Genomic DNA, 19,978 nt, shown 5'->3' on the forward strand with positions numbered 1-19,978 from the left:
GAGCCCACGCCGAGAGCGCGCGGGGGCACGGGGACGGACAGCCAAACGCATGGAGATGCCGGGGGAGAACCAAACTGCCGAGGGAGCCTGGCAGGAAGTTAAAAGCATCAGATCGCTTTCCACACCGCTCCCCGTGTTGGGTCTGAACAGGTTCAGGCATTTCTCCATAAGCTTAAATACGAACCTGGGTTAAGCCGCCGCTGTCAGAGGCCAACACAGCAGCACCAGCGCTGCTGACTCCAAGCTCACGTTCAAACCCTGCGTTCAGCTCGCTACCAGCTGCGGCTTTTTTCGGCTGCCCTTGAGGCTCGCCCCCCTGCAGCCACACGGGTCACCAGCGCATCCCAGCTACGCACCCAGCCTCAGGTGAGTTTGCAGCGGCGGGGTCCCGGACCAGGGGGGGGCGGCTGGCTGGGGTCACAAGACTCCCCTTGGCCTAGTTTTGATTTTTGCAGGGACGGTTTGGGTCGGTTCCCACTTGTCTGAGCTTCACTTCAAATCTAGGATGTGGATAAAAAGATTCGAAAGGTTTTAGCCCGTTCCTAAGTTGTTTGTTTTTAAAAGAAGGTAATCAAGGATAATAATAAATAACATATCTGCTGGAGAAGTAGTAACTAATACTGGTCCAACTCAGCAATAGGGAGGCAACAACCAATATGAGAAGCATCTGGTTGCAAGGTTAAAGCTGTGGAGGTTTTGTTTGTTTTGTGTTTTTTCCTTTTTCTTAAAGTGACACATCAAAAAAAAAAAAAAGGAACAAATCTTCACAGCAAAGATGCATCAAATGACCAATTGCTATACACAGGCTAGTCAAAAAGGATTTGTTCAAACTTTTTCCCTTATGATATTATATTGATATTTAATAGGAAAATAAAATACATGGACTTTTTGTCATTTGTATGCATTCATTTGCAAATTTTCTTACAAAAAAGGACCAAGCACAGAAGTTGGCATTCACAAAGTCTATGCCATCTTTTTTTTTTTTTTTTTGTGTTAAAATTGGTATCATCTATACATTATCTTACAGTATTAACAACATCTATTCGTTTTTGTATGTTTGTTTGTTCTACCCATTGGGTAGGATATGTGCATAATATATTCAAGTTATACACAGCACCATACAAAGAAAAAAAAAAAAAAACCAACAGAAAAAAAGACAGACAACTGAAAAAGCACCATTTTAAGTGAGGCACAACAAAGGTGGGAGCGTAAGGCCTGATCCAAAGCCCCCTAAGTCGGCAAGAGCCTTCCTACCAACCTCACCAGGCTTTGGATCAGGCCCTCTTGAGTGCAAGGGGATTCCTATCTGCTCAGACCTGAACATGAGGCACCTTAGTTGCTTACAAACTACCGACATGCAAACCTCCTCAAAATTATACCTAATACGGACGTATATAATTTATTAATAAACCTACCACGGCGGACAGACAAGCACAAACCAAGGAGAGAAGGGAAGAATAAGAGAGACAGCTTCGTCACCCACGAGATCCTACACACACCACGTTGTTCCAGAAAGCTCACGCACCAAACCATGGAAAACAGCAGCAAGCAGCAGCAGCAGCGATACAGCAAAGGACTGGCAGAGCCAGCTCTGGCAGTAAATCACACGGCTGTCGGAGGGAAGGGGGAAGTATCTCTCGGCGTCGAGTTTGCTTCTTTATTGTTAACCAACATAAAAAGGTCAGCTCTTTTAGAGCAGGAAAGCGATGCTAGCTCTACCGGGTTGCCCGTGTTCAGTCTAAAAACGGAAGAGACGACAGCGAGGCAGAAGTAAGAGCCAGGAGAGTCTGCAACACTTCTCAGTACAACATCGGGCTTGGTTTTTCCCTCTCGAAGAAGAAGAAATGTCGTGAGCGGTTACAAAGCCAGCGTTAGCGGCCCGGAAATATATTTCATGCAAATAGTTGTGATTTCAAGGAGACACCAGTAGACTCCTCCACCAGCCTGTCTGTGGTACTTGCTAGCGGAGCAGAGCACCTGATCGAAACTGCGCCACCACCTACGCTTGAGTTTGCTGGGAAGAGGCAGCGCAGCTCTGATGTTGGTTTTGGAGGCTGAACTCAGTGGGGCAGCTTCTGCTAATTCCCCAGGAGGAGCCGTACCAAGAAAATGACTCTCTCTTGCTGGTGCAAGCGTGCCCAATGGGGCTTTTGCCAGCATAGCAATGGCAATCGGAGGTGGGTCAAAAGGTAATTTACACCCCTGATTAATGAGCACAGACTGGCAAACAATATATTAAGTATTAAAAAAAAAAAAAAATAATCTTACCAACCAACATTTTCCACTGGGCCACTCTCAAAACTTTAAACTTCAATTTCCTAATGAAACAAGCAGAACAGAGCATTCAGATAGGAAACCTCTGTAAGTTCAAGATGTCCTCACAAGGGACTTCTCCATGCTCTAAAAAAACCTCAGCAGGTCTCAGGCAATCCAGTAAGAGTGCCTCTTCCCAGGGATTTCAACAATTGATGCACTTGGGGCTAGTTTAGGAGAAAAGTTGTAATCGCACTGGTTGGCAAGCAGGCAACGCAGTGTGGGAAAAGACCAGATATGTGTAATTAAGTTATTTGCAACAGACTTTACCTATAAAGCAAAGACATAATCAAAAGCCAGCCTTCATACGACCCCCCTGTACAAATGGATCACTTGGTTCTCAGCATGGGCTAGGTTTGAACAAACATGCTTCTGAGATTTAGAGTACACAAAGTAAATTTCCTTCCTCTACGCCAGTACGAGGTCCACATCAGGGTTGTCCCAAAAGCAGGAGGATTTTTTCAAAGCTCACCCAAAAGGAGAACACTGTGGCACAGAAGATGCACTAGCGCACCAGGTCATGGGCAAGAATTTGCCCAGCAAGAAACTCCCCTGATGACAAAAACAGGGCCGGTACATTTACAGGACTGAAAAGCAAATACTCCTCATGCCTCCAGCTGTTTTGACAAATGACCTGTCATCGTTCCTGAGAGCACAATATATAGCCATTTAGCACTTCTGGAAGGAGATTATGGAACAGTAACCAATATATAATTAAGGGGTAGGATACAGGTGCAAGTTTGCATGCAGGCATGTATACACACACATGTGCACGGGCATGACTTAATGGTAATGGCCAGAGAGAACTTGTGAATAATCCTAAATACCTTCAAAGGTACCAGCAAGCCTATTGTTTATCCCTGGGGGAAGAAGGGGGGGGGCGGAAAAGGGCAAAAAAAGCAAAGAACAATTTTGGCGCATACCTATTTTCACCAGCATACTATTTTCCTTTTCTTTGCCTATGAAATCAGGCTACCTTAGTTACCATGAGCTTTCGGGGCTCAGAGTCAGAGAAAGGTTAGTAATCAATCTTCTCCAAACCATTACAAACATTCCTCACAAATCAGAGCATCACTTTTAAGGTCCAATATCTCCCTGCCTGGCAGGGTTAGAAACGACCGCTTCAGACAGCCTGCGCATGGGGCTCTCCAGCAGGACAAGGCTTTCTTCCCTATTGCAAAGAAAGTGCATTCTTCCAGAAACAACGTCATTTCACTCCTTGCCCTTCCCTGAACCACGTTCACAGGAAAAAATAAAAAAACAACTCAGTGACATTTTCCCCCTATTTCTGCAACACAAAAATTCAGAGATTTGGGATACCAGAAGCCGTTTCCAGCTGAGATAAACTGGTGGGAGAAGTGGGCAAGCAATGAAAAAACCCAAATGAAGCACAGCTTGACCCATGGTTCCCGCAGGTTCCATGACTGCAGGAACGTAACTACCTTCCTCGCGAGCCATCAGGAACCTGTACATGGGCCACGCACCTGAGTTTTCATACTTAGAAGGAAAAAGCATGCTGTAATAAAGTCACATCAGACCGAGACTGGGTTAAGTGCCAAGTTCATCAGTGACAAGACGAGGAGTAGCTTAAGGAGGCCCTCCCTGACAAGAACAACTATTAGATAAAGTACTGTGAATTCTGCACATGCCACACGCTACAGGAAAGGGATCTGAACACCGCCCCGTCAACTGGGTACGAGCCCTCACATCCCTCACTCACATCTTGTAAGCAGCGCCACATACACAGAGCCGGCTTGTACAGCACTGAAATGAACCCAACCAAAACCAGGCTAAATGCACATCCAGAATTAGAGCCAAGTGCTGAGTGCTCCATCGGGAAACTGGGATAAGACACCCTCTTCTCTGTTGCTAAACCCCCTGCCTTTTCTAGCCCTGCAAGATCATAGGAAAACATCAAAGATGGGGCACACTTGGCACCAAGATGGGAGCCATGCCAAAACACACAAGGGAGAAATTATCCTTTGCGGTAGGATAGAGGTCATAATGCTTTATTTCTTAAAGGTACATTTAAAAAACCAAATCTTTTAATTTGAAAATTTCTGAAGCGGGGACATCACTGGACTGAACTTTGGGAAGATGGGTTACTAGGCAAAGGTCAGGAGATGCAACCAGAATTCAGGCTAATATGATCAATCACATCGAAAACTCCATGCACAGCTATTATGTGGGGTTTGTGCATGATGCACGTAAACTGGAACGCCAGTACGAAGGTATGATCTACATGATTAACTCTGCAGTGTTTGCAGAAATCTCTTATAATTTACAAAGCTTCATTTGAGTGGCTGTGGAATAGTTTATTAATTCTGGATATTTTCAAAGTGAGTTTTCCATGAACGCTTCATAGAATTACCTGTCTTCAGAGACTGCCGATTTCTAAGCCTGTAGATTGATACTGTTATCTAATTCTAATATCCCTTCTTTGACCATTCTGTTCTGTTAGCAAGGGCATATTCTCTCTCACTGCAACAAAGGAAAAAATAGAAAGAGAAAACACACACTGTTGCAATGCTATACCATTGACAGCGCCCCCACTGGAGACCACTAATATTCATCACAGAATACTGACTCCTCTAAGAGGCCCCAAAACAAGAGTAGCAGACTGCAAGCAGCAGGTGACTCCGCTTTCAGAGCTGACAGGTATATTGGCTACACGCTAGCTTTGGACAGCAGAACACGATGAGAAGGCAAAGATGCAAGAGGAAATGCGACCGCTAGGTGAACAAATACTAAGTTCTTTTTAAACAAATCTTTTCTACAGAACCGGAACATTTTCCACGCAAAGAAACATGTCCTCAGTTGAGAAAAATTAAGAGACAACAGTGCACGCATCACACGGGACAACGTTAATGGGAAGTGCATAAATCCACTGGCATGCAGGGATGGCAAAAGATGGCGAAGGGCTGTCTTCGAAGAAAGCATGTTCCCAAGGGGTGACACTGAAGGCAACTTCAAGGCTCGCTTCGCTGAGATCTGTGCATGGGGAAAAGTTGGTACTCAACCAGTCCAGGCCCAGGGCCCAGTCCAGGTGTGCTCTGCCATGACAAATGAGTTCTCGCCTAAAGGCTTCTCCGCCAAATAATCCTCATTGAGGCAACAGCACAGTATCTGTGTAGGCACACACATTCTGTGACTTAAAAGCTCACTTCTGCAGGACAATGAAAGTCACTGAACACCAAAACCAACATTTTCTGGTTTTGTCTTCTGTATTTTTTTTTTTTTTTTAACTAAGAATTATGTTCAAAGGTTGTTGCAAAAATCTGATTTCACAGCTTTTATTCCCAGGAACCAGACACGACAAGAGCCCTAGCTGACCGACAGCCACCTAGTCATCTCCTAAACACCCGTCCCGCGAGTCTGAGTGGGGGGAAAAATTAAAAAAGAAAGTGAATCCCATCATACAATCTCTCTCTCTCCCTTCAAATAACACACACATTAGAAGGCAGCTTTACTCTGCATTACCAGCGTGACTCAGACCAAAAAAACAATTACAGAGACAAATGAGGCTGCATATTCAGACTAACAGTTACACAAACATGTTCTAAGCTAGAATAAAACCAAATTAACCTTATGAAGAAAATAATCTACACTGAGGCTCGTAAAACACACACACGCAGACACGCATACTGTTTTGGCATTAAAACTCTGCATAGATCAAAGATGCACTTCAGTTATCAGAGCCCCTGGGGTGCAGAAGTCCTGCAGAAATCCAGCCTCCAGCCATGGGACCAGGCGCTTGGGCACGGTACCCCTCCACGGCGCGCTCAGGGCACTCAGTGGCTGCTGCCCGTAACCAAGCACAAGGCTTAAGAAAATATAGAAAAAAAGTGAAAGATCTTAAAGTGAAAAGGTCTATGACACCCACACATACACATATATATTAGAAACTATTCAAGCTAAGACTCTAAAGGTTCTTACTTTAAGTCCATTTCCAAAATGCATTTTAAGTGCAAGTTGTGCTTTTTCATGTGCTTGTGAGGCCACTACCACCGTTTGTCAACTGCCTTCCAGCGCTGCCTGTGCTTCCACGCAGAAACAGCCGGGGAAGAAATCCCCCACGTGCCGCTTTCCAGGCAGGTAACGTCTCCCAACTACTCTTAAGACCAGCATGGCAAAACTAGGGCTTACAGAGACTGAGTTAATACGCCTGCACGCCGCCTTTACCCAAAACGGTTTGCGGCAAGAGCAACGGGTGCTCCCACATCCCTGCCCGGGGCGCCACAGAAGCCAGCACCACTGCCACCAGCGCCCTCGGTACTGCTGCGGAAACATGGCAGGGGGTGGGGAAGGGGGTGTCATAGCTATGAAGGCCCCTTCACTTCAACAGGATGGATCTCCAGGGCTGAACTTCAGTATCTAAAGGATGAAACGGAGAGCGAAAAGCACAACAGAGTCTCACATATTTTAACAGCAATTGCAGGGGAAAAAAACCCACCTTGCATTTTTAAACCATTTATTGCATAATGTCATGATATGTGACTAAATACATTTCAGCCTACAGTGAGGACAAAAATCTCTAAAACCATTAAGTACTGGCGATACTGCATTACGAAAAGGAAAAGGATGGCAGCACTTAGTTAGAATCGATACAAATTAACACATCTGGGATTTTGTTTTGCTGTTTACGAAACAAATAGTCTGCACTGCAAAACAGCTAAACCCTAAGTGATGGAAAATGCTGGGATTTCGTATTTGCCTTCTTCCATCCAAAAGTCTCCAAGACACTTCATTGACGCACTGTTATTTGAATGCAAATTATTGCAAGACAAGTTAAGTGTCCCTGTATTTCTTGATTTGTAAAAGTCAAGAGATGTTAGGCTAAGTCCTGTCCCCTTTTTCTAGCAAACCCGGGGAGGGGAGGGGGGCAAACTCCTCCAGATTACTTCTGGGGCTCTATCCTTATTCCACAGGTGAAAAGACAACATATAGAAGAACTTCACATAAAACAGTTCCCTCATATATATTTTTTTAAAACATTAAGATAGTGCAACTTTTTAAAACACATTTATCACAACACAAATTAATTCCTTGCATTCATCTAAGTTCTCAACTTTATACCTTGGCACACAAAACAGGAATTTTGTTTCATATTAAAAAAAAATCCACACCCTGGGAGGAAAAAAAAAAAGCAAACTGGCCAATTCTTCCCCCATTTATCTAGCAGAACCACCTTCTTCCTTCTGCCATTGAGTGAGTATAAAACAGGCTGTGCAAGCCTCATTTCTGTGCTAAGTTAACTTTTAGAATTAAATAATTGAAATAGTTTATTAAAAAAAATAATATATCCCCCCCTCTCCCCGAAACACTGCTCGTAGACAAACTGAATGGAAGTTTGTATTTCTTTCAATCTGCTTTGCATGCAATTCCCCTGAAAGGAATCAGAAACAAAGAACTGGTTTGCACGTTTGGTTTTACTAAGTTGTACCACGTGAAACGTAACAACATTGTGCACCGGAGCATGGGGGTCTTCCTCCACCGCTCTGCTTGAATCTCTCATCTTCAGTTCAAATGCACCTGGGCGAGTAACTTAGACCAGGTTTCCCGGTTTCCGGTCTTGGCCTTTGCTGGGGACTATTGTGCTCTCTGCATTGTTCTGCTGAAACTGAAGTCTGCTCCCCCTCTGCGAGGGAGGAGGCGCATTGCTGTGCTGGTGATGGAAAAAAGAGGAGCCTGGGTAATGCCCCATGACCTCGCTGTACGTCGGGGGTGGTCCTTCCATCCTTCCATTACTGCTATAGTTGGTTGCACTTATGCCCGAATTGCTGCTTGGTGGGCAGGGGCCCCCATTGTACATCGAGATGTCTATCAAGTCGCTATCAAAAATGGTTCGGTTGGGTGGTGCCCTGACAGATTCCCGGTTGAGCTCCATCTGCTGTTCTGGGTCCCGGAGCTGCAGGGTGCACGGGCCTTGGTATGGCGGTGGCTCTTCCCCGTCGGAGAGGGAGATGGTTGGAGGAAGGTCAATCTCATGCTGCATGTAAGGGTAAGTGGGCTGGAAGCGACTGAAACGGTCCCGCTGCATGAAAGATGGGGCGGTAAACCTGTCTCTGGACCTTGGAGCATACATGATCTGAAATGGGAAGAGACACACATGTGATTCCACATCTGAGCAAAGCACTGTGAGTGCTCTGTATTTACGAAGAGCCGATAAAACAGAAAATACTTCTCTTTGCCACCTATCTTAAAATATTAAACCCAGCAGATACTGTGCACGCGTGCACGTGAAAAGAAGAGGTGGGAGTTGCAGGAAGGAGCTAACACAAGATACTTGAGAACAGGTTCACGAAGGAAGACCGAGACCTCACACAGCTTCTTCTGACATTAAAACATGCAGAGCTGAGAGAAAAAAAAATTCTGTTTCTGTACATAGGAGACCCTCTCTCTCTAGTCTTGATAATTAACTAGTTTACAAAAATGTCTCAATACTGAATTTCAGCTGCAGTCTGAGCCTGCCCCTCCTACTCAGAATAAATGCAATACCCTCCATCACCAAAGAATTCAGATGGTCATTTTAGTACATTTTGTAAAGGCCTGGCATATCTCACGCCTTCGCTACCAGAGTGTATCAGGTGTCCTCCTCCCCCTCAGTTCTCAGCCTCCGGCAAAGACCTGCAAGGCTTCTGCACTGTGAGTGGAAAAAATGTCCCCAGCATATTAAGCCCTGGAGAACGTCAGGCCTTACAAGAGGAAGAGTTCAAGACTCCCCGTGTGAAGCAATTGCTCCTCACTTGGTCTAGCCCAGATCCAGAGGCACACCAGCTTCCTAGATCTAGATCTATCAAACTGCTCTTCTCATTTTTGGCTCCATACAGGGTCTTTAGCCCCCAAGCCTCACAGATGCCAGGTCAGTCACCAGGAAGATTCACTGTTTGATGCATGTGAGCTGGGTCACTTGGAGCAACACACCCACAGATTATCACTCAGCCCAGGGATCTGTACTAGCCGGAAGATGGGAGACACTGGTGATAGGATATCTGTTGTAAATCCAGGTAAAACACAGGGAGAAGAGCAACTGGTCTCACAGATTCCACTGAATACTCAATCTACTGAGCCACTGTGTGCGAGACTCGCCTCTGCCACTTACCTGTGAATGCCTATTATGATATAGGAAGCTGTAGACGGAGATGAGGTGTCAGGTAGGTAGAATGTCATTCTTTTAATGAAAAATTCGTAAGCATTTTTGGAATGGGAGTTAAGGCAGGCTCAGATGTCCACATGAACCTGGCTCTTGGTCTGCACTGAAAAAGCTTTATTTACTAAATAGATGCATGTATTTGAGAGCAGCCAAACATACGTAACAGGAAAGAGTAAGAAAACTGTCTGTACCTCTGAAGCACCCTGGCGCGAAACCGAGCTTTCTGAAGGCCACAAGCACCCTTCCTGGAATGTAGAAAAACACAACAAAAGAGAAAAATTAATAGATCATATCACCATCCTACCTCAAATACCACAAGTTTTAGGAGCAGTCAGCTTCTGAGGACTGGCTGTCTCCACCTCAGGAAAGGTGATAACCAAGTAACGCCCCATCCCTTGTTTTCCAAAACTAGGGCAAACAGCAGCTCTGCACCCAAGCAAGTCAAGCGTGGTCCATTTTGCAAGTGCCAAGACACTAGCCACAGCATCCAGCCTCACGGGGCTGCAAGGATGCAGCAAGCCGGTCGCAAGATGCAGAGATGACAGGAGACACTTTAGCACTTGCGTGCTTAGCGGGTACCCTTTACCTCCCAACCTGTGACAAGGGCACATCAGCACAATCGGCAGGTCCGATGAAGCCAACCTGCCAGCCAGGATCCCCATTACACACCACAGCCAAAACTGTTTGCAATAAAACCTCGTGTCTGTAATCTCAGTGAAGTGACAGTCACTCTAACCCCAGGAATGTTCTGGTCAAAACTGTCAGTTGCCCCATTCCCACCATAAACAGTAATTAAGCAGCTGAGGTTTCAGCCACTGGTTCCCCTCTTCAACCGCTTCACCAACCACCTTCTCAGGCCAAAGTATTTTCTCTCTCATGCCTTGAAAGCCTGTTCTGACACTGTACCAGCACTCAAGGCAGAATAAAAGGGTGAAGAAGAACACATGTGTATCATTATTTTTCTTCCCAATTAATTGTTTAGAATAGCAGTAACTACCACAATGGATTTATTTTACTGGAAAATTTCAAAGCTGGAAAGGACGCATCAGAGCACAGAATTTCAGTCTTGGTGCAAAAAGAGAAAATAAAAACATTGTATGGTCATGACTATTTTCTTGGTGCTAATTCAACTCCTACAATTTTATAGACATAAGAAATTTCAGGAACAGGAAGGAAAATGCATGCTGTCCCCAAAAGCATTACCTTGTATAGACTACTTCAAAATCTTACTGTACTGCTTCTTCTCTGCATAGCATCTTTCAACATATTTTGGATGTAAAAATAGACCTAACTAGATGTTCATCATGACACTCGGAGACCAAAAGCTGTCTGTGATCTTGTCAGGAGAGTCCACCGCAGAGGAAAGCTGCTCTAAGAAGAATCTCCCACAGGATTCAGCTGTTAAGGGAAATGCTTTGAATAACAAAGCTGGTCAATCACTTCTCTTCTGAAGCTTTAGAGAGCAGAGACAGAGGGAGGCTGACAACTGCAATTATTTACAACTTCCCTTTGCAAGTATCCCCATTTGCAAAGGCCTTACACAAAAGGCAAATCTTATGTAGGTTCGTGTATTTCGGTGCCTGTATAAGGTTTTGTCAGTAGAAGAAATTGCAACTGTGTAACTGTGGATATACATGTACATACATACTTGTACCCACCTTCCTTTCCACCCCTCCATCACCCAGATACCCTCATTTTGAAATATCTGAGGGTACATTTGCACAGTTGAAGACAATCAGGTTATCAGCAGCTGACCCAGTAGGCTCCAAGCCTGTTGCAATTGTTAAGTAAAACATACTAGTCAAAGCTGAAGTGCTCGGTTAACTGCCCATGAACTACAGGCCACACGCAGCCCAGCAACAGATTCCTGAGTGATGGTTTGAAAAATATGATTGCATGTAGCATTATGCTTAATGCAACTGTCTTGGTCTCTCCTTTAACATGTTCAGGCTCAGAAGAGAGGGGAAAAAAGGCAAGCCTGATGACCCAACCCAGAAAGGAATTCAATTTATCACCACCACTCATGTTACTTCAACTCCCTTGTAAAAGAGTTTCCAATGTGGAAGTGGAAATGATGACTCCCACCCCAGGGCCCACTTCCCCTGAGGCAGGAGAGTAAGAGCTGAGGGAGATGGTGCAGTAGATGGAGAAAAACTCCTCATGCTGAGATGGAGCGGGACCTGCATGCTGAGCTCAGGCACACAGACCTGGTACCAGCAACGTCTAACAGAAACAATTTGATGGAAGAGTGGAGTTGCCCATTACTTCTACTGCTGATGCCTGAATCCCAGTACAGTAAAAGACCCTGCCTTAAGGTACTGCAGCTGCTACAGGGACCCCACGGAGTGTGACCAGGGTGCTGGAATAGTTGGACCAAGATGATGATACCAAATGACCCCAAGGTTCTCCCCACTCTGGGCTAAGTACCTGAGGAGCTAGACAGCTTGGGATGCAGCTTAACTCCAAGGCTGTTAGATCCTTAGGATGCAAGGATGTGTAACAACATGGCTCCTATGACAGGGTGCCCTACAGCCCACCCTTCCCCAAGGTTTCCTCTGGAGAGAGCAGCAGACTGAATAAACCATTTGGCAGCAGCCAACTCCCCATAAGATCTCTATCCCAGGAGCCAGAAGAGCTCCCCAAGCAGATGGCTCGATAGCATGTGCTCAGCGTGCTCACGCGTGGAAAATACCAGGCTCACATACCACGTGCAGACCAATCTCACCACACATACATGGTTGGTCCAGTGCCACAGTACAGGATTCTCTCATCACCACTAGATTAAGCCCAGACTAACTGGCCTAATGTAGGAAAAGGCATTACACTCAGTGCATGGACAGTTCTTAAAATGGACAGTGAGAGAGGCAAGGAGAAAGGGAAGGAGCTGACAGACAGCTGCATTTCATGCACTCAGCTACAGAGGAATCCTTGAATCCTTCTAGGATGGGAACTTACTCTACAGTGACCTGCAATGGCAAATAATACAAACGTGTAGGGGGGCTTCCTAAACTTTAAGAGGAGAGCAGTATGACAACATGGGAAGAAGAGTAGAGAGGAGGAAAAGGAAGATAGAGAGAAAGAGACAACGGACAACATGCCCGTGCTTAACTATGAATGGTTCTATAGGGTTTATAAGTATTTGAAGGATACAACAGAACGGGAAAATAATTTATGCTTAATATCACATACTAGATACCCCTTTAACACAGCACGTATTTCACTAGGTGCCTCTGAGCCAGATGGAGTAGCTTGCTGCTGAGCTGTGCAGCTCCTGCTTCAGGGCTGGCCTGGGAACTGCCAGCTCAGAGCAAAGGGAGGCTCTGCTTGGGTCCACCTGTAACTACTCATTTAGATGTGCCCTTCTGCTAACATCCCAAGGCTAAGAGAAAAGATAGCAAATGAATAAAAATTTAACACACTGAAGTGCTTTGCTGAATCTTGCCCTGAAATGCTACAGGGGTTTTCTGCACTTGGCCTTCTATATATAAACCCCATCTCCTCTACAGAAGGTGGCCTCTGTCTGGAGCAAGAGAACTGTATGCAAACAGGTGCCTACACCATATTCCCAATTTTGGCCTTTTCAGTCATTCTGCCTTCCTGAAATCCCTGCACCCACCACGGAGGACTTAAACCTACCTTTCTCAAGTCTTCATATCAGGGAAATCCTCCCTCCCCTGCACTGGGTGGATACAATCTAATCCAAGGGTTGGCACCCACCTACCCCACCATTCTTGTGGCAATGGCAAGGCATTGAGAAGAGAAGAAAGGAAAAACCTCAGTGTTGCAGAAGGAAAATATCCCCGTGACTTTCCCCCTACACCCCAAGATGCAGATGTAAGAAATAACATGCTGGGGCTGCCATGAACAATCTGGGGTGACTTACTGAGGGAAAAACGTTACTTCTTGTTCTCTCCTTGTCCTTCTCCTTACAGACCTTCATTTGCCAGCTAAAATGTTTCCCTGTGCTCAGACAAGTGAAAATCAGGTAAGAACTGACAGCATTTGTATTTACATTCCCTCATTCAAAATACCAAGGTAGATTGGCCTAATGATTAAAAAAACCCCTATTTTTGACTTCTTTTCACTCAGCGACTTCTTATCCCATGAGCAAGGCAATATCACGCACGAGGAATACAGCTCGGCGCAACAGCTAACCAGCCGCCAGGCCTGGCCCACGCTCGCCGCCCCGGTACCACACCGCCTGGCAACATGCCAACAGGAGCTTCCCAGCCAGCAAACCCAGTGCTGGTGGTCCTGCTGGATGCCCCCTCGTACCAAATACCCAGGGATTTGTACAAGTAGTTCTCAGGTATGTGCAATCAAGGCTAAGCCTGAGCAAATGCAATTTACCTCTTTTTTTCCCCCCTGTGGGCAATATATTGTTTACTTGCTTCTTATAGGTTCTCGACAGCTAGCCACTTCAATTTGCTCCTTCTTAAACAGACTAAAGGTCTACAGCCATGAACTTCATTACTTAAAAGTAACAGGGAGAGAAAGCTTACGCATTCATTCCCTCTACTGCATTAATTTTTAACATCATTAAGTTTTGGAATGAAAAGGATGAGTCTCCATGGTAAATCCTAGCTCCTACAAATAACACCAAGGCAAGAAAAATCCTAGGGATCCAGCTGTGTCTTTTGCTGACCTTAGCCATTCCCAGGTTTTGCAATAATTTACAGAAATTAATTTTGTGATTAGGTTTTGAAATAACAGCATCATTTAACAAATCCAGCTGGGTGATTACTTAATTATCTTATGGTGATGATTATTTAACTCAATATTTAGAGCTTAGGAGACTGGATAAGCCTAAGATAATTTGCCTAATTTGTATTTTACAAAGGTTAACAGCCTCTAGAATTAAAGTTTAGGAAGATGACTTTTTGAGGCCATTTTTAAACACTGTGCTTCCTGGAGCACACAGCGTCATCCAACTACCTTGGATGAGCATCAGCACATTGACAGACAGCAGGAAAGAAAGTTATCAGAAGAATGTTTAACTTGGGATAAATTGCAGGTAAAAATTTACACTTAGTAAGAAAAATTCCTTAAACTGTAATAAAGCATAAGCATCCCTGTGCTGGTGGTTTTAGCTGGGGTAGAGTTAATTTTGTTCACAGGAGCTAGTATGAGGCTACGTTCTGGATTTGTGCGGGAAACAGTGTTGATAACACAGGGATGTTTTCGTTACTGCTGAGCAGGGCTTGCACAGAGTCAAGGCCTTTTCTGCTCCTCACCCCACCCCGCCAGCGAGCAGGCTGGGGGTGCACAAGAAGCTGAGAGGGGGCACAGCCAGAACAGCTGATCCCAACTGACCAAGGGGACATCCCAGACCATACGATATCATGCTCAGTATATAAAGCTGGGGGACGAAGAAGGAAGGGGCAGGGGGGGTTCAGAGGGATGGTGCCTGTTTTCTCAAGTCACCACTAAAGATGGCTGAGCACCTGCCTGCCGATGGGAAATAAGGAATGAATTCCTTGTTTTGCTTTCCTTGCACATGTGGCTTTTGCTTTCCCTATTAAACTGTCTTTATCTCAACCAACGAGTTCTCACTTTTCCAATTCTCTCCCCCATCCCATCCATGGGACTGACAACAAGCAAGTGGCTGCGTGGTGCTTAGTTGCCGGCTGGGGTTAAACCACAACAACCCCATATAATCCACATTCTGCTTTTTTACTGACTCTTATGGAAACTTTCGGGTTTTTTCTACTTTTCAGAATGCTCCTGGAAATTGTATTTCCTCAGAAACAAAAGTCAATTTTTCACTTTTAGAAATGCACTTCAGGTATTAAGATCCCTCTTTTCCCCTCAATTAAACTCAGATTTTTCTTTTTTTTTTTAAATATGTATATACACACACACACACAAATACACACACCTCTTTTTGCAAATGAAGTTTCAGAGAGCAGTGTAGTTTCTGATTTTGGCCCTAGGTGGCAGCGATATATTACACCACATTAAAGCAGTGGCTTTGCTCAAAATGCTCCAGGAAGGCATGGGAGCTCGTTCCTCCCTACCTCTTCCTAGGCAATAGAGACCATCGCAGCTCTTAAGGTTACAAGATTTTCCCTGCCAAAGACAAGCAAAGCAAAACTAGTGCATTGTCCCCAAGAGAATGACAAGTATTCCAGCAGGGTTGTTCTTCCCTTTAAAAGCTGTGTTTCCCAAAGGCAGGAAAGGTTACAGCACCCGGCAGAGGGGTGCGCAGTACCAAGGAGGAGAGGTACGAGGGAGAGATAATCACGGAGAGTGCCAAGCCCCCCACTTGTAGTCCACCTCCCTACGCCTAGAGGGATTATTTCTGTTACTTAATGCTTTAAAATTTTTATTTCCCCAGCTTCACAGCACTCTACCACTTTACGTAATCTTCATTTCATCCAAGTGAAGGAAATAAGTATTCTTATCCTTCCTCCTTTATTTGGAGATGAAGCAAGTCACCCAAGGTGACACACTAGAGTCAGGAGCCACCCAAAGCCACCGCTCCTTGCTTCTCATCCTACCTGCAGACTTCCTAGATGATCCTGCCCTTATTAAAGTTGTTCTGGCTTTTACTGTGGTAGACTTCAAAGAGCAGCAGCTGAAACACGCCATCCCTCCTGGCAGCACACCCTGAGGAGAGGCAAGCCCATGTCCCTCACGCAGGCAGCGGGAGAACACAGCGCACATCCATCTCCTGCCAACTGATGCCTGGTGCAAAGGAAAAGGTTTGGCAAAGCGGGATGGTCTATGGCACTTGTGCTGTCTCCCAGCTATAGACTGGGTTCTTGATCACACTGGGTTTTTCTGTCTTTTGCACATGTCAGTAAGAAAATGAGGGCAAGTGGGCCAGGGATGCCAGCAGGGAAACAGAAGGAATAATTTAAAAGGCCAAGAGGCAAGACTAACATTTGAAGTCACCAACAGATCCCTGGAGCTGTCAATATTACTGAGTATTTTCTGTCACCCTCCCGATGTTCCCCTTTTATTCTAAAATAGCTGTTTCAAGAAGGAGGGTGGTATTTTTACCGCTGTGCTCCTGGAGCTTGGTGTTCAAGATGGGCATTATCAATGCAGGCCCTAACACAAGCTGACTAGCCCTGGCAGCGATGCTGCCATCGGGGCTGGGAGGCAGGGGCTGGTTGGGGTGAGCATCTTGTGCGATGGATGCAGGGACTTCGCTGCCAGGCGTGGGCCTGGGGCATTCAAAGTCTTCAGTGCCCCTTCAGCATGCACTTTGTAAGAGGAAAAGATGCAAAGGCAGAAGTTGTCTGTCCCCCACTGGGATGGGGGGGGAAGAATCAATTTAGGAACACCAGAAGCTCATTAAGCACCTCCTTGTAAGTCACTTAGTTAATCCCTTTTCCCTCAACATCCCCCTGGAAATCACTGGTGATGACACTTAAGAGTTAATCATCAGAAAGCAAGATTTACCTTGTATCCCCCTGGAAATCACTGATGATGACAAGTGTCATCATTAACAAGAGTTAATCATCAGAAAGCAAGATTTACCTTGGGTTTATCCCACCAAACAGTAGAGTGGCCATAGCAGCCGCTCAGCCACAGCTACCTACATTCCAGCAGGATGGTTTTGGTTATCAGTAACACTGTCCTCCCAATACAACATCAGTCCTCCCAAGTCACAGCCAACAACACTGCTACACACACCTCCCCTGGGACATTAGGCACACATACCCTGTGCGTGGATGTGCCCTTCCAAGGCTGCCACATGGCTCTGCCCCAAGACTCCCCCCAGCACTGCCAGTAGCATCAGTTGCTCCCATGGGAGAGGTTGTGTTGTCCCTGAAAAGCAGCCCTGGGCATGCTCCTGGTATACTGCACACCCCACAGCCTTCACATCCCCCTCAGATGCTCTGCAAACCTTGGCTTGCTCCCAGATGCAAAGCCAAACACTGCTGATGGATCAGCCAGCAGGGGGAAGCGTTCAATATTTTATCCATCGCGATATGGACACCATTCAGTACCATGCACACTCACTTCAGGTTGCTGCTTGTGCCAACAGTCATCACTCAGCATTGTTCTCACAGTTACAACCCCAAAACTCGTATTTCTGCTAGCATTACAAGAGGCTTTGAATGTTTTAATACCCAAACTAGGAGAGGGCACGGCTTGCCATGGGAGGGTAGGCAGCATCCTTGGCAGCACTGCTGCAGAAGCATCCGGTACTCCTGAGCACTCAAAGGTCATCCTGCCCCTGCTGTGGTCTGTTTAAGGCCTCAGCACACTAACCAAAGTAATAAACCAAGCAAAGACCAGGGGAAAGATTGGAAGACGAGGCTCCAGAAGGGATGAAAGAGAAAAAAAGAAATAAAAGAAAAAGATAGACATGAACTGGTGGTCACAGAGGAAAGCATATTTACATAACAGGAATATTAGCAACTACTTTTCAGCATGTGTTTGTCAAAGAGCAACTTTTTTTCTTCTGGGATCAATCCCTTTTCTGCCCTTCAGAGTGTCACTAACACTTGTGATTCTAGTGATACTTCACCCTCTTTTACTTACTCTATTTTCTGGACTTGGAAAACAATGATAATTTCAACTTCTAGGCTTTTTTTTTTTTTAGAAGACTAAGAAAGTTCAGCCAGACAAAGAAGAAACCCACAAATACTTTTTATTTCATTGTTGGAGGCCTGGCCCCATGAGTTTTACAGGTGCGAGATTGGCAAGAAAGGCAGTAGATAATCTATCTGTTCACTTCCATTAAACTTTCTAGAAGAACCAGAGAAAGAGAGATCGCCCGTTTGATAGTTGGTCTTTACGGGGCCAGAAATATGTGCAATTCAGCCACAGCTCAACTGTTGGAAGACACAATTATCTAGAAATAGGACAGGCTTGAAGAAAAGGAAAATTTAAGGTAACAAGAGGACAAGAAGAGGCCCATCTGAATGAGAAAGGCATAATTCTGCATCTTGATACACCTCAGCTACATGAAGGAAGGTTCACTTCATAGCTCACTAACAGAACCAGCCAGTCAATTAATTTGCTTTACTGTTTTAAGGAATACAGCTGAGCTTCCTCTATTTCCATTCACTGTTTCTCCACCAACAGAAGGCCTGAGTCAGAATGATATTTTCTTCAGACATTAGCAGTTCATAAACATTTGAATCTGTTTTCAGAGTCTATATACCATTAAAAAAACCCCATTCCCTTGGAAGAGAATCCACTTATTGATAGCATTTGCACAGAGAACAAGGCCTGCCTCATTAGAAAAGAAATTATTTTTGAAGTGTATAATCTAACCTGCATCTTACTGCTCACACCATCTATTTACCTTGTGCAACCCACTCCTCCGTGGACAATGAGAACAGACAATTTCCAGTTGCACATCACAGAGCAAACGCTTTAGTTTCCCAACCCTTGTGCACCGCACACTGTTTTTAAGGCTGGCACTGCAAGTAGCGCACAACCAGTTTCTATCAGAATTTCCTTCTAACACTTAAGACAAAGGAAAATCTCAAACATATTTGACGTCTGACCTCAATGACCTCCAAAGTCCCATTCCCCACAAGTATGACCTTCTTTTAAGAACAGCTTCAGCTTATCAGAAATCCAGATGAGTAATAGCGATGACAAGCCTGTACCAGAGAGTTTTCGGAAGAATTAGTAACCGGCTCTTGCCAACCAATCATCAACTCCTATGAAGGGCTCGCTTGGCTATGACTATCGTTACTTATAAGCGTGCCATCAAACCAAAACTGAGTCAGTATCTTTAAAGTTATTTAAGAGCACTTCTGGATACTAAAGCAGCTCCCAAGTCCCCGTTGCCAATTTGCGTGTTCTTCTTGACAAGACAGTGATGTTTCCTCCCTCGTGTCCAAGACAAAAGGCACCACTTGCTCTGATAACAGACAACACTAATGAACCATACAAAGGAAATAATGGGTTACTTCACCCATTTGACAGCTTACTGCAGTTTTAAAAGATTTGTGAAGATGAAAATGCGTTTCCTTCATCTCAAGTTATTTCATTTTAGGTACTTGTAGCAATTATAGCTAACATTTTTTGGACAGAAGTGTGGTTCTTGAATTACAGTGTCCATTTCAAAGCAACACTCAAATTAATCTAGCCAATTTTTCCAGCCCTGAAGTCCACAAGGTTAAGGTTTGACGAGTTCCAGTTGCATCTGTAACCACATTAGAGCTAAATATTCCTGCACTACTGAAGCGTTAGGGAATTAAGCGACTTCCCCTTGAAGAGACAGCTCCTTTCCTCCCCACACAGCCTCCAAGGTAAGAGGTATTCACCCCTGCAAGAGGGTGCAGGCAATGTGCTAAGCGAGAGTTTTGGGAACCCTGCATTCCTCACATTTTACAGCTGGCTTTCAGGAGGGAGCTGCCAATTGCCAGGGGGGCAGCTCCACAGAAGCTGCTCAGGTCCAGCCCTGGCTGTGGCATCCCTGCCTCCTCCCCTGCCAGCGCTCCCTCCCCTGCCCGGACACTTGGCTCGCTGATCTGGCTGAAATCTAACCGCAAGAAAAAAAAAAAAAAAAAATTAAAGGTTCCCCCAGAACCCCCC

The 19,978-nt window shown here is 45.2% G+C and overlaps 1 protein-coding gene across 2 annotated transcripts in view; it reads right to left on the reverse strand.

The window, feature by feature from the left end:
- Window positions 1–958: 958 nt before the first annotated feature.
- LDLRAD4 (low density lipoprotein receptor class A domain containing 4) overlaps window positions 959–19,978 on the reverse strand; it is a 20,571-nt gene continuing 1,551 nt past the window's right edge. For both annotated transcript variants that reach the window (XM_035901612.1, XM_009646205.2), the window contains 2 exons: window positions 9,658–9,711; window positions 959–8,401 (listed from right to left, as the gene is read on the reverse strand). In XM_035901612.1, the coding sequence (XP_035757505.1) occupies window positions 7,859–8,401; window positions 9,658–9,711 (597 nt within the window). In that variant the 3' untranslated portion in view covers window positions 959–7,858. The remainder of the gene's footprint in view (window positions 8,402–9,657; window positions 9,712–19,978) is intronic.

This window comes from Egretta garzetta, unplaced genomic scaffold (assembly GCF_000687185.1).
Source record: "Egretta garzetta isolate BGI_Z169 unplaced genomic scaffold, ASM68718v1 scaffold259, whole genome shotgun sequence".
Lineage (NCBI taxonomy): Eukaryota > Metazoa > Chordata > Aves > Pelecaniformes > Ardeidae > Egretta > Egretta garzetta.